General features: G+C 42.3%; 1 protein-coding gene across 4 annotated transcripts in view; it reads right to left on the bottom strand.

The window, feature by feature from the left end:
• TULP4 (TUB like protein 4) overlaps positions 1-13,497 on the bottom strand; it is a 197,865-nt gene that overhangs the window by 52,757 nt on the left and 131,611 nt on the right. For 3 of the 4 annotated variants that reach the window (XM_060419298.1, XM_027972621.2, XM_060419299.1), the window contains one exon: positions 4,658-4,819. In XM_060419298.1, coding sequence (XP_060275281.1) covers positions 4,658-4,819 — 162 coding nt within the window. Of the gene's footprint in view, positions 1-4,657; positions 4,820-13,497 lie in introns of those variants that run through there. The other variant, XM_042253676.2, reaches the window with a different exon arrangement.

The raw sequence follows: 13,497 nt of genomic DNA, 5'->3' as shown, positions 1-13,497 counted from the left end.
GAGTGAGTCATGTGTGCCCTCAGCAGGAAGACTGAACACGCTGGGCGGACGGGATGGGGTTGGGGGTGTGGGCAGCCATGGAACAGTGGGAGAGCCAGGTCCTCATCTCCCAGGTAGGAAGTCAGTGGAGAACACCCAAGTCCAAAAAACATCAAGATCTGGCAAATAAGCCCACCAATCAGAAATCTGGAGGAAAACAAGCAAAAGCGGTGGCCACGGGAGCAGGAACCTGGGAGCGGGAGGGACGGCACCAGGAACTGAAAGGTGGCTTGTGTTTTTAAAAAATATTCATTATAAACCTAGCACTACTATTTGACTTTTAAGAACTACAGCTCTTTAATAAAAGTTAGTAAAAACAAACAGGAAAGGAAGCTAGAGAGGAGCCAGAGTCACATGACATCACCTCTAAACTCACGGGGATGGGGCTGCCCTGGGCTCCGCCAGGTGTTCTCCGCCTCCTTCCCCCTGAGCCCCCGCCTTCCCCTGCCCAAGGAAGGGAGCCACACCCAACTCCGGGAGGAACACACACGCTGTGCAAGCCACTGCTGCGGCCAATGGGAACCTTCAAGTAACTTCAAAGAACTGAACAGCCACTCATTCCCTCACGGGACATGAACCAAGAAAAAGGCAGCCCGGCTGGCAGAAGCAGCCACTGGACACAACAGAAGACACCAGCCCAGGGACGAAGTTATAGACAAGGAGAGTTGGGAAGAACTTGGGAGCCCCCAAATCCACCAGCCCTACTCCAGAATTTAGGCACGTGGAGCCTTAACTATCTTCCCTGATGTCAGCCTGAGAATAATCACCTGTAACTTTTCAATACAAGTAAATAATTCCTGGCAATAAAGTATTCAGGAGGTGGACTCAATAGGGCTAAGTGACTAAGCAGAGGGTGCAGACAAAGGAAGAAGGAAAGTTGAGCACAAGTCCCGCCTGGTTGTGGAGAGGATCAGCAACAGAGGCGCAGGGCGGGCGTGCAGACTGACACGGAGCACGGACTACGTGGGACTCTGGCGGCGGGAGGGTGGTCTGTGGGCAGCCTGGGCTTGGTGCAAAGGACAAGAGGGAGACGGGAGCACAGCACAGAGCTGGGAAGCTAGAGGTGCACAAGAGGCAGCAGAAGAAATTACCTCAAGGACAGGAGAGAAAGGGAGAGGCTGAGGCTGAAGCCCAGCAAGAGGGGAGGAGTGCAGGAGCCCAGGGGGCTGCTGGGAGACGACCTTCAGCCAACAGAGGAGCCTGGGGAGAAGATGTTCCAAGACCCCAGTGCCCGGGGGCAGGCAGTTTGAGAAGAAATCAGGGGGAGCTGGCAGGATAGGCCAGCAGGCCAGGACTGGGTCCAGTGGAAGGGCAACTGGCTTGGGGAGGGAAACCGCAAACGCCGGGACGGAACAAGCCCTGTTTGATCAGGGGCTGCACTGACTGTGGAAACACATGCTGCTAACTCGCCTCACCAGCACATGGCTTTGACACCTGAGGTCCCTTAAAAGAAGCCAAACACGGTTAGCACACCCACACCATCACATACCCCTCGAGGGAGCTGTGACAGAGAAGGGGCAACTGGGACAAGAACGGGACAAGGCCACCAGCCTGAGAAGTCCTCTGCAGAACCCTGGTCCCTGCCCCAGAGGACTGGTTCTGCAAGCTGCTTTCTTGCAGTTCTCCTGGGAACAGCGGAAACTAGGTAGAGTTTTCTTCTGGTGCTTTTCTGCTCAGAACTGTGACCACAAAATTCTTTCTTCATTTAACCTAAATTTGTCAGCTTCAAGTCTGAGGCTCTTTCCTCCGTCCTGCTCTTGTGGGCACAGATCCTTGGTGTCCTCTGAGGACAGCAGCGTTCACCCCGAGACACGCCTACCTTTCCTAATGGAGACATACCTCAAGTTCTCCAGAGCCAGCTGAAAGGCTCCGACAGTGAGCAACACCCGGCCGAGGCTCAACATGAGTTGGCTGCATATCTGTAAACATTTATGTCTGAAGAGCCACAGTGTCCACCTACCCAGACCACTCCCCCCAAAAACTGAAAAAAATATGTACATATATATGACAAATAGGAAAATAGCTAGATCTCAAAATCACTTGTTTGTAAAACAGTACTGCTTGTATTTTAAAGAGTTAACAGGAAGCAGCCTAGAATCCCATCACAATCAGAACTGTCTCAAGATGAGAGAGTAAAACAATGACATATATACACGACCATGTGTAAAACAGATAGCTAGTGGGAAGCTGCTGTACACAGCACAGGGGGCTCAGCGTGGTGCTGTGATGACACAGAGGGGTGGGATGGGGGTGGAGGGAGGCTCAACAGGGAGGGGATATATGTATACTTGTGGTTGATTCACACTGTTGTCCAGCAGAAATAACATTGCAAAGCAATTATACTGCGATAAAAACATAAAAAAGAAAGATGTGGCGGGAGAGGGCATCCTGGAGGCTGTTTACATCAAAGACAGAAGGTTATTAACTACATTACAAACACGACACTGTCTTCATACTCTTTTTCCATGAATAATTTTGAAACCAAGCAAGAGATATGAAAGAATGACCGAGACAGAGGGAGGAATGTTTCAGTTCAAACATGACCTACAGAGCATCCATTCATCTCTTCTCTGTGTTGAATTCTTCCAAGGTCGGCAATATTTTTTGAAAGGCAATGGAACATTTTGCTCAAATGAAACTTCATCCATTAGCTCTAAATACAGACCCACAAAAACAGGAGCCCAACCACCTGCAAAGCTGCCCTGAGGTCCTGCCGACCGGCTGAGGGAACCAAGTCCATGGCCTCAGCAGGGCTTCGAAGCTGCAGCCCATCTCCACTCCATCCCGCCCATGCTGTCTGCTACCTCGGCAACCACGGGCATCTCACCCACTGCGTCCCCCACATCTCCAGGCCCCATGCCTGTCACACTCCTGGGGTCTGCTGGGGTCATATGGTTGGCACAGCTCACGGGGGACTGAGACAGGAGCCTTACAGTTCCATCACTCTAGGCGAGAGAAGAATGTGAAGCCGAGACTTCCTCTGACATAGTCTGAAGTGCCTGCACATGTGTTCCCTCAACTGGTCATTACAAAAGCCCTGGGAATGAGGCAGGAAATAATTCACACCCCTCGTCACAGAGGAGGAAACTGAAGCAGGGAGAGGTTAAGTGCCTGCGTGCGAGGTCACTCACTGGGCTGCGGATGCAGCCTCTGAGCAGACAGCAGGGACAGTAGAAACCTACAGAAATAAACCGATGCAGTAAATAAACCCAGCACTTCACGCGGAAACACACATGCTACTGGGTAATCAGATGCCTCTAGGGGAGGGTGAGGGAAGAGACTCAGAAGTTCAGAATAGACTACCTTTTGTAATTCTCACAAATTTTGACAAGACGAAAAAATACTCAACATTTTTACTTGAAAAAACTGTAACTATGAAATACACAGTGACTACAGGCAAGCAATTCATTGAAAAAAGTTCCCCCCAAATCTATGGTTTCATATTATACTTTACCAAAATTAAACTGAAATCTTGAGTGTGAAATGTCCTCGCATTTAATGGATTCTGCTGTACTTGGAAAACACAAGTTTTATATTTACAAAGGTTTTACTTAAAAAAATAAGTAAATAATTAATAGATAATTTTATTAGATTATATAGTTTTATCATGAATATAAAATAGGCACATTAAAGGAAAATTTGAAATCAGGTTTTAAAAATGACCCCAGAGGCTTATCAGCATAAAGTAACCACCTCCTTGTGACATTTTGATTAATCTCCTTCCAGTTCTTTTTACAAGATGGGTAGTTTCCTTTGGCTGTTTTATGATGTGGTACTCACACCACACATACCGTTTCATATCCTGGCTTTTTTCTTAACACTATATCACAAGAGCCCTTTTAGATTATACATCATCTTTATAACCACAATCTCTAACTGACTGAACTCCAATATGATCCTTTAAGTGGTTATACCATGGTTTACTTAACCATTTTTATACTAGCAGACTACTGCCAAACTTTTACTATTATAAATGCTTTAATGACTACAACTTTTATTTTCTTCCCATTTTGTTTTAGATAAATTCCTAAAGCATATTACTAGATCAAAACAGATGATAATTTTTAAGACTCACTTAAAAATTGTATTAAATTTTTGCTTCCTCAAAGATCTAATGCATATTATTATCAGCAATGAATGAGAATATTTGATTAAGCTCTTATGAATGATCAGTAAAATCATCTATATCACTTTTTCTGTTAATAAGTGAAAATATACCCTCATTGTATAATTTTGCTTTTTTCCCCCAGAATACATACATGGTGGGAACACCATGATTACTGACAAGCTGAACCTCCTTTGTGAATAATTTATGCCCATTATCTATTTATTAATTGGCTCTTTCTGTAGACTTTAAAATACATTTATATGAGTATTTTGTATAATTATTAACTCTGTTTACAATACTGACGGGGCATATTATTTCCTCAATCTACGGTTCACACAAAATTTTTGTGTCCGTTGTTACTTGGGCAAGCTCAGTGCTCTTTTCCTTTGAGACTCTTTACGAGCCTTTTGAGTCGGCTCTTCCCCACCTTCTCCCTGTGTTAATACTTAATGCCTTTCCCCCTCAGCTCATGCGGTTTGAACATGACACATCACGGGCAAGAGTTGTTACCTGCTGGTCATCAGGCGTCCATATGCCACAGGTGATTTGACTTTCCAAGTTGATCTCAGATGACCAGTGTCTTTGTCCACTGACAGAACCAACCAGGACAAACCCATCTCGATATGAAATAAGTGCTTGCGTCCCATCGTGGCTCCATGTGAAATCGCTCACCTTTGGGACACACAGACAAAAGGAGTTAGCTTGTAATCTGAAAGGGAAAGCACTTTCAACAAGACTATTTGTAGTCATTACCTGAGCCTTTGGCTAAAATCAAGATGGCCTTAGACAGACACTATACCATATTGTATGTATTTTAACAGTAATATATAGAAGACACTGTTCAGAAAGCATACGCCAGTGCATGCTAAAGGCTTCACACACACGTTACTTCATCAAGCCCATGATAATACCTCCCACAGGGGACATTTTAATTCCTCCCTGGTCTTACAGAGTGGCCAGTGGCAGAGCCAAGACTGTCCCAGGACTGTGTCCCAGCATCCTTGCTTTTAAACACTGTTTGGTCTACGGCCTCCCCCTTATACTAACAGATTCTCCATCAGTGTCTCTTGGTCACTTATCAAGAAAGCAAAGCTTTCAGTTTCTGATCATATGTTTCTCAGTCTTGCTAACAACATTCCCACAATCAAAATGAGAAATAATCTAACCAGAAAACATTACTTATACTTGTGTGTTGAGTTCTATCAAATGCATTTATTCAAATGACCACACGTTTCTTTCTCTTTTAATCTATTACTGCAGTAAATTACTTCTCAGTTTTATGCCATCCTTGCATAGCTACAAAAAGCCCAACCTGGAGGTAGAGTATTGCCCTTTGAAGTTGAAGTTGATTTGCTTATGTGTTTGGAATTTCTATATCCACACGTACATACAGGAGTAAGTCAAACTCATGATTTTTTCTTTTAATGTCTTTGTTTGAACTTATTAGGGTTATGCTGACCTCTCAGTATGAGTTGGACGGTAGTCCCTTTTTTGCCATGGCTGGGAAGAATTTGTATATACCGGCCTGACCTATTGCCTAAAAGGCTGGTGGAACATGCCTGTGAAACCATCTGGCTCTGCGGGGGCCAGCGTGAGGAACTCCGCCCATGGCAAAGGTCATGAGGAAGGAGGCTTGGCATACGCAAAGGTGTGATCAAGCCTCAGGAAACCCCCTGTTCCCGAGCATCTACCCCAAAACCAGAGTCTGTTTTATGCTCTCATCTACACCTCTGACTTTACAGGGGGCTCTCCCCCATAACCATTTCTCTTGGAGAAGGAGTAAACGTGCAGCTCCAAGGCAATAAAAATTCCTGGGCGTGACAAGAGTGTTTCAGCTTACGGACTGCTCTGAAGGTTATCTAGCCTGCCTGTATAGGTTCGTCCCGCCACATGTGATTGTTTACAGCCTCCCAATCTGAGAGGCACGAGATGTTTTAGACTTACTAAAGGCATATTCTTTTGGGGAATTAGGAGTTATTAGTATAGTGGGTTGGTTAGGAATTATATTGGTGAAGGGTTCTTCATTTTGTTGTGTCAATAATTGCTGCTAATTCCCTGCTCTGGGTGGGACAAGGATGTCTCAGGTCAAACCTCTCTGCTGACAGACTAGCTTGTGTGACAGGATTATCCATACTCCTGCCACTACGCACATGACTGTTTACTACCCATTAACCATAAGCAGCACAGAGAGTTTTGGAGTATTTTGAGAGTCTTAATTAGCATAGGGCTTTTTCTTCTTGTTGAGTCAATGATTGCCGCCAGGCCTCCATATCCTTAGGCACCTGGGAATATATTAATCAATGTATTTGGAATATAGCAAAGGAAATATAGTAGTTTGATGTTAGCAATACTAGACTTTTTGAGTTAACGGATTTTCTCTTTTGTAATAGATCACTGTGCTTTGTTATAAATCACTGTGTCCTTGTTATGTAAAAATGTAACTTTATCACTATCTTAAGACCAAATAGATCTTAAGGGGAACATTGGTGAAAGGATTTTCATTTGTTGGGCTGATGTTTGCTGCTAAATCTCCATGTTCCCTACCCTTATAATGAATATAACTAGCATATAGGAAGAAATAAGTATTAACCTTTAAGCATGTAGGAGAAATAAGTATTAACCTTTAAGACTAATCATGTTAACCTTGGGTTAAATAAATTCCTTTCTTGATTGTAACTCACTACACCCTCATCCTATAGGAATGTAACTTTACTTGCAGGGTGGTGCCTGGTTTAAGAAAAAACACCTTTGGAAGAAATAAGGTTTTTGGTTATCAGAAAGAAAGGATCGTAAAATCCCTAAGAATTTTTTATGTGAAGCACCTGATTTTGATAAAGGTCAGGACTGCTGACCTCCGCGTGACTCTGAATTCATCCCTATGTGTAACAAAAGGTATATAAGCAAACCTAAAAATAAAGAAAATGGATCAGTTTCCGGAAAGACTGATTCCCCCACGTCGCTTCTTTCTTGCTCCCGTTTTTCTGGCTGAATTCCCATCTGGAGCATGGATGCTATTCCACGTAATCCAAGTTATTCAGCCTCTTTTTCTCCACTAATCTTCCTACTACACTATCCATTTCTAATCTCTCTATATCTGTGATTAAATATGTATTTTTCCAAAGACGCCGACTCCGTCCCCCCACCTTCGAATCACCCTGGATCCACTGGGGCGGGACCCCAGCATGGCTCTGCACTTTTTTATGGGAAGATTTTTAACCATTGCTTCACTGTTTAATAGTGTTAGCACCAGTCAAGTTTTCAAGCTTTTTTATTTCTTCTTCAGTCAATTCTATTACAAAATGTTTTCAGAAATTTGTCTATTTCGTTTAAGTTTTCAAAACTCTTGGCAAGTAGTTGTTGATAGTACTCACGATTCTTTTAAATACCAACTTTAGTGAGCTATAATTTATATGTAATAAAGTTCCCTTTGGCAGTCAATTCCCTACCCTCACCCTTGGTCTGAGACAACTAATGATCTAATTTCTGTCACTAGCTGTTTATTCTAGGAATTTTGCATGAACAGAAGCACACAGTATGCTCACGTCTGTTGATGACTGGTTTTACTGAGAGTAATAACTCTCAGAGTATTCTGAACTCTTGTGTGCACCAGTAGTCCATTCCTTTTTATAGACAGCAATATTCTATTGCATAAATGTGCCACAACTTATTCATCTCTCCAAATTGCTGGGTATTTGGGTTGTTTCCAGCATTTGCTTATTACAAAACTGCTGTGAAGATTCATGTGCAAGACATATGGTTTCATTTTTTCTTGAGTAAATACCTAGGAACGGAATTAATTGTTGGGTCAAATATAAGTGTATGTTTAAATGCATAAGAAATTACCAAACTTTTCCAAAGTGGATAAACCATTTTACACTCCCATTAGCAGTGTGCACGAGTAGGTCCACACCTCACCAACACTTGATGTTGCCAGTCTTTTATTTTAGCTATTCTAGGTGTGTAGTGGTAGGACACTGTTTTTAATTTTAATTTAATTCCCGAATGACTAACATGCTGAGCGCCATTTCATGTGCTTCTTGATTATTTGCACATCATCTTTTGGAACCTACCTGTTCACATTCCCTGCCATATATATTTGTATATCCATTCATGTTTACCTATTCATTATAAATGCATACATACATATGTAAATACACACACATACATTCACACACATTTACATGAGTCTTTTACCTTACTTTGATGTAAAAACTCTAGATACAATCCTCTATCAAAATATGTTCTTCAAGTAATTTCTCCCATTCTGTACCTCGCCTTTTCATTTTCTTAACAATCTCTTTCAAAAAGTAAAAGTTTTAGATTTTGATGAAGTCCAATGTCAAGTTTTCTCTCTTATGTTTCAGGTTTTTTGTATCCAATCCAAGAAACCTTTACATAACCCAACACTGCAAACCCAAGCTTTCCAGAAGTGTTATTTAGTCGGTAAGTTGTCTGACTCTCTGCAACCTCAAGGACTGAAGCATGTCAGGCTCCTCTGTCCTTCATCTTCCGGAGTTTGCTCAAATTCATGTCCATTGAGTCAGTGATGCTATCTACAATTTCATTCTCTGCCATCCTCTTTTCCTTATGCCTTCAATCTTTCCCAGCATCAGAGTCTTTTCAAAGGAGTCAGCTCTTCACATCAGGTGGCCAAAGTACTGGAGCTTCAGCTTCAGCATCAGTCCTTCCAATGAATGTTCGGGTTTATTTCCTTTAGGATTGGCTGGTTTGATCTCCTTGTTGTCCAAGGGACACTTAAGAGTCTTCTCCAGCACCACAGTTCGAAAGCATCATTCTGCAGTGCTCAGGCTTCTTTATGGTCCAACTCTCATGTCCATGACCACTGGAAAAACCACAGCTTAGACTATACGGACCTTTGTCAGCAAACGGATGTCTCTGCTTTTAATCTGTCACTGCTTCCACTTATTCCCCTTTTATTTGCCATGAAGTGATGGGACTGGATTCCAAGATCTTAGTTTTTTCAATGTTGAGCTTTAAGCCAGCTTTTTCACTCTCCTCTTTCATGCTCATCAAGAGGCTCTTTAGTTTCTCTTCACTCTCTGTCATTAGGGTGGTATCATTTGCATACCTGAGGCTGCTGATACTTCTGGCAATCTTGATTCCAGTTTGAGATTCATCCAGCCCAGCATTTCGCATTATGTACTCTGCACAGAAGTTAAAGGTGACAATATACAGCCTTGTCTTACTCCTTTCCCAATTCTAAACCGGTCATTTGTCTGAAGTTTGGTTCTAATTGTTGCTTCCTGATATGCATACAGATTTCTCAGGAGATAGGTAAAGTGGTCTGGTATTCCACAAGTGTGTGCTTTTACATTTATGTCTATGTTTCATTTAGAAGTTAATTTCTGCCCAGGGTATATGGTAAGAATCAAGGTTCTACTTTTTAAAATTTCAGTACAGATATTCAGTTTTTCTGCACCATTTGTCAAAAAGACTATTCCTAGTATGTCAACTAGACTTACTGTGGTGATCATTTCCCAATAGATACAAATACTGAATCATTATGTTGTACATCTGAAATCAATATAATGTTGTATGCTATCATACTTCAACTTAAAAAAAGACTTTTCTTCCCCTTACTGAATTACCTACGCATCTTTTATTTACCTTTGATTATCTTGTAATCTCTACCTTATCTATAGTTATGTTCAACTTTTCATTCATGAAATTATTTTAGGTTTTATCTTTCTTCTCTTACTCATGTCTTGCCAGCAATTTATCAGTTTCATTGATTTGTTTCCAAAGAACAAATTTTGGGGGATTGAACCTGGGCCCAGGCAGTGAAAGCACTGAGTTCTAATCACTGGACCACCAAGGAATTCCAGCAATTCTTAAATTTACGTTTTTGTTATTAACTTCTAACCCATTCAGAAATTATGGTCCGTAATCATGACACCTACCAATCAAAATCTGTTTTTGTTTTATTAACATCCTAAAATCCAGGGTGGCAAACTATGTCCAGTGGGCCAAATCTGCCATGCCATCTATTTTTGAACAGTCCAAAAACTATAGCTTTAAAGGGTCAGGGAAAAAAATTGAGAAGAATATTTTGTTATATGCAAAATTATATAAAATTCAAATTTTAGCATCCATAAACAAGCTTTTAATTTTATCAACAGAAACTTTTCTAGTTTCCTTTCTTGTTATACAGTACTTACACAATATCCTAAAGTGTGATTCCTAGTCCACAAAGCTTAAAATATGTACTATCTGCCCCTTCAAAGAAAAAATCTGTGAAACCTTAGAACATGATCAATTTTTGCAAACATTCAAATGATCCTTGGTTCTCTAATTGGTGAATTCAGAAACTGCAAATGTCCATTAGGTCAAGCTCGTTAACTATGTTGCTCAGATCTTCTAAACCCTTGCTGATTCCTTTTGTTGTTGCAACCTCTCAGTATATCAACGAATTTATCAATCTTTACTTTCAGTTCTATCAATTTCCTTCATGTATTTTGATATTATTAATAAGTATATATATATTTAAAATATCATCTTAGTAAACTACACCTTTTATCATTATGTGGTAGCACTCTACAAACTAAACATTACTTTCTATCTTTAAGTCTATCTTATCTGAAAGTAGTATTTGCTACCCCAGCTTTTTTTTTCTGGATATATGCTCAATATTTTTTCATCCTTTTAAACCAGTTCACGTCAAGTTTCAGGTTAGTAAACACATGGCTATGTTTTAGAAATGCAATCAGTCAAGAATCTTCTTGATTGGTGAAGTCGGTACATTTACATTTATTCTAATTAGTGGTATTTTGATCCTGTTTCTATCACCGGAATTTACTTTTTCAGTTTGTGTGTGTGTTAGTCACTCAATTGTGTCTGACTCTTTGTGACCCCATGGACTGTAGGCTACCAGGCTTCTCTGTCCATGGGATTCTCCAGGCAAGAAGACTGGAGTGGGTTGCCATTCCCTTCTCCAGGGGATCTTCCCGACCCAGAGATCAAACCCGTGTCTCCTGCACTGCAGGCAGATTCTTTACCATCTGAGCTACCAGGGAAGCAGTCTGTATTACCTTTTATATCTTTTCTAACCTAAAAAGAAGTTGGTATCTATGACTTTCCCTGTTGCTTATACTTGGAAATGTTCACCTCCTTTAAAATTTGTAGCACTACTGGATTTATCACATTGCAGATAATAATAAAATAAATGAACAAACACAAAATAGAACATGAGCTTTTTGCTGTTTTCCCAGATGGGGTTATAGGTTGTCAGTGACCAGCATGTTTCCATCACGGCCATGGCAGAACTGTGTGAGATGACTTCTTGACCGCTCATCTGAAGTTACTGAAAAAATGCTGTTTGCTTAGGAAAACTCGGAATTTTGGTTTCTCTGTCCTTATGTTCCAACCAATTAAATTATTTAGTTTTTCTTAAGGACCAAAAAGATTTTTGACAGACACATTAATTCTGCAATAAAATTTAGAAGTCCTTTCATTTTGCAATGATAACGCTACTTATTTACATGTGGTTTAACTCATTTATCTTTGTATAAAAGGAGCAGCTTCTTACTAGAGGCTAAAACGTATAGCCAGTGATAAGTTGCTTCTCTGAGATACCAGCAATCTTACAATCACAAAAAATTGGTAATATAGGATGTTTATAGAAACTAATTGAGAGTATTAAATTAGGTCAGCACAGAGTGATAAGACTATATCAAAACTGGGAAAACAAAACCAGAGGAAAGGAGTCCCCAGTGCTATAATGGAAACAAGCAGAAAGCCCTTCTTTGTCAGTCTTTCTGATGCAGAGGTGGCCCGCATTCCTGCCCCGAAGAGAGCGAGCAGCCTGACAGCCCCTGCCCAAGGCAGCCTTTCCTCAGTCGGCCCGAGACCTGTGCCTGGCACAGCCGGCCTGTGACTAATACTATAACATAATGCAGGCACGCCTCCAGACTCATTTCTGAAATAAAGGACTCACAATCATTTCCTGAAAAAAGGAGTGATAAAGCTTCACTTGGCTTTTGCCAAATGTTTGGTTACTTCGTGACAATGAAAGGCACGCTATATAACAAAGATCACCTGTCATTTCTTCTCCAGAGTCTCACGGCTCTCTGGGCAGACTTCAAGGACGCACCTCCTCCCCCCAGACACTGCTGCCAGCACACAGCCCCTCCGCTCCCTCCACCAGTGAGTCATCGTCATCAGAGCGTGACGCTTCTCAGACAAGATGTGGCCGCAACAGAATTAAAAGCAACTGAAACTCCCCAAAATGCAGGCGCTTAACCATACTTGCTCAGTGGGTTCTGAGGTTTGCAGAATCAGAAGGCCCAAGAGCAAAACTATATAAAAATCTGGATCAGATCACAAGATACAGTGGTTACTTTGGATCAACCTGAAGGGTACAGGCTTTTGTGAGATTCTAGGTGCTTCCAGATGTTCTCTGGTCCACGGAAGCCCATTCACCTCCAGCTCTGAAGTTATCCTCTCTCATTTCTAAAACAATTTTCTGTAGCGAACTCTCAATGAAAAGAAAAGCCGAGGGACGGCGTTGGGGCAGAGACCACACAGCTACCACCAGAGAAGGCAGAAGCCTCACTCCTCATCACCAGGACACAGTTCGGCAGCACCCTGGGGCTGATGGTGGTGAAGCCCGAGCTCTATGGACATACCATGAACACATGCATTTCTGCTAAAGAGAAAACAGTTTATCGTCTGGGAACAAGACAGAGGTTTGGAGTCAACCCTGGGTTCAAAAACTTTCCTGGGTGAGTTACTCGGCCTCCGTGGCCCAAGTCCTTTCCTCCGTTAACTTAGAGTAACATCTGCCCAGCAGGGTTCCTGCGGAGACTGAGGGAAGGCCAGTACTGAGTGGTACCCCGAGGTCCCCCTTGCTGCCCTTCTCCAAGTAGTGCTTGGAAGACCTCATGTCAGCCAAGGTCTGAAGACAGACCTCACCCGATCGCTGGGCCCCTCTAGGGAAAGAGTTCACACTTCAATGGACGGGAGAACAACAGCACTCTAGAGACCTTCATGGGCAAGTTCAGGGAAATCTGCACTGGACAGAAAGCCATGAACAGCTGCTGCCTCAAGGCCTGAAGCTGGTCTCTGGTGATGACCTCCTGGTGACTGTTTAAGGGCAGGTACGCCCTGGGGTTGAGGTCTTTGGGTGTCAGCACCTCACAGTGCTTCAGGCACAATCACAACTCATGGGGTCAACCACCATGTCCAGATGGTGTCATAGCATTTTCTGTATTTAATCCTACGTAATCCTCCGAGTAGGGTGTCCCTGGCAGCTCAGTCGGTAAAGAAGCCACCTGTAATGCAGGAGACCTGGGTTCGATTCCTGGGTCGGGAAGATCCCCTGGAGAAGGGAC

The sequence above is a fragment of the Ovis aries genome, chromosome 8 (genome assembly GCF_016772045.2).
Source record: "Ovis aries strain OAR_USU_Benz2616 breed Rambouillet chromosome 8, ARS-UI_Ramb_v3.0, whole genome shotgun sequence".
Taxonomy (NCBI): domain Eukaryota; kingdom Metazoa; phylum Chordata; class Mammalia; order Artiodactyla; family Bovidae; genus Ovis; species Ovis aries.
The sequence above is the reverse complement of the archived record's forward strand: the minus strand, read 5'-3'. Positions and strand labels throughout refer to the sequence as shown.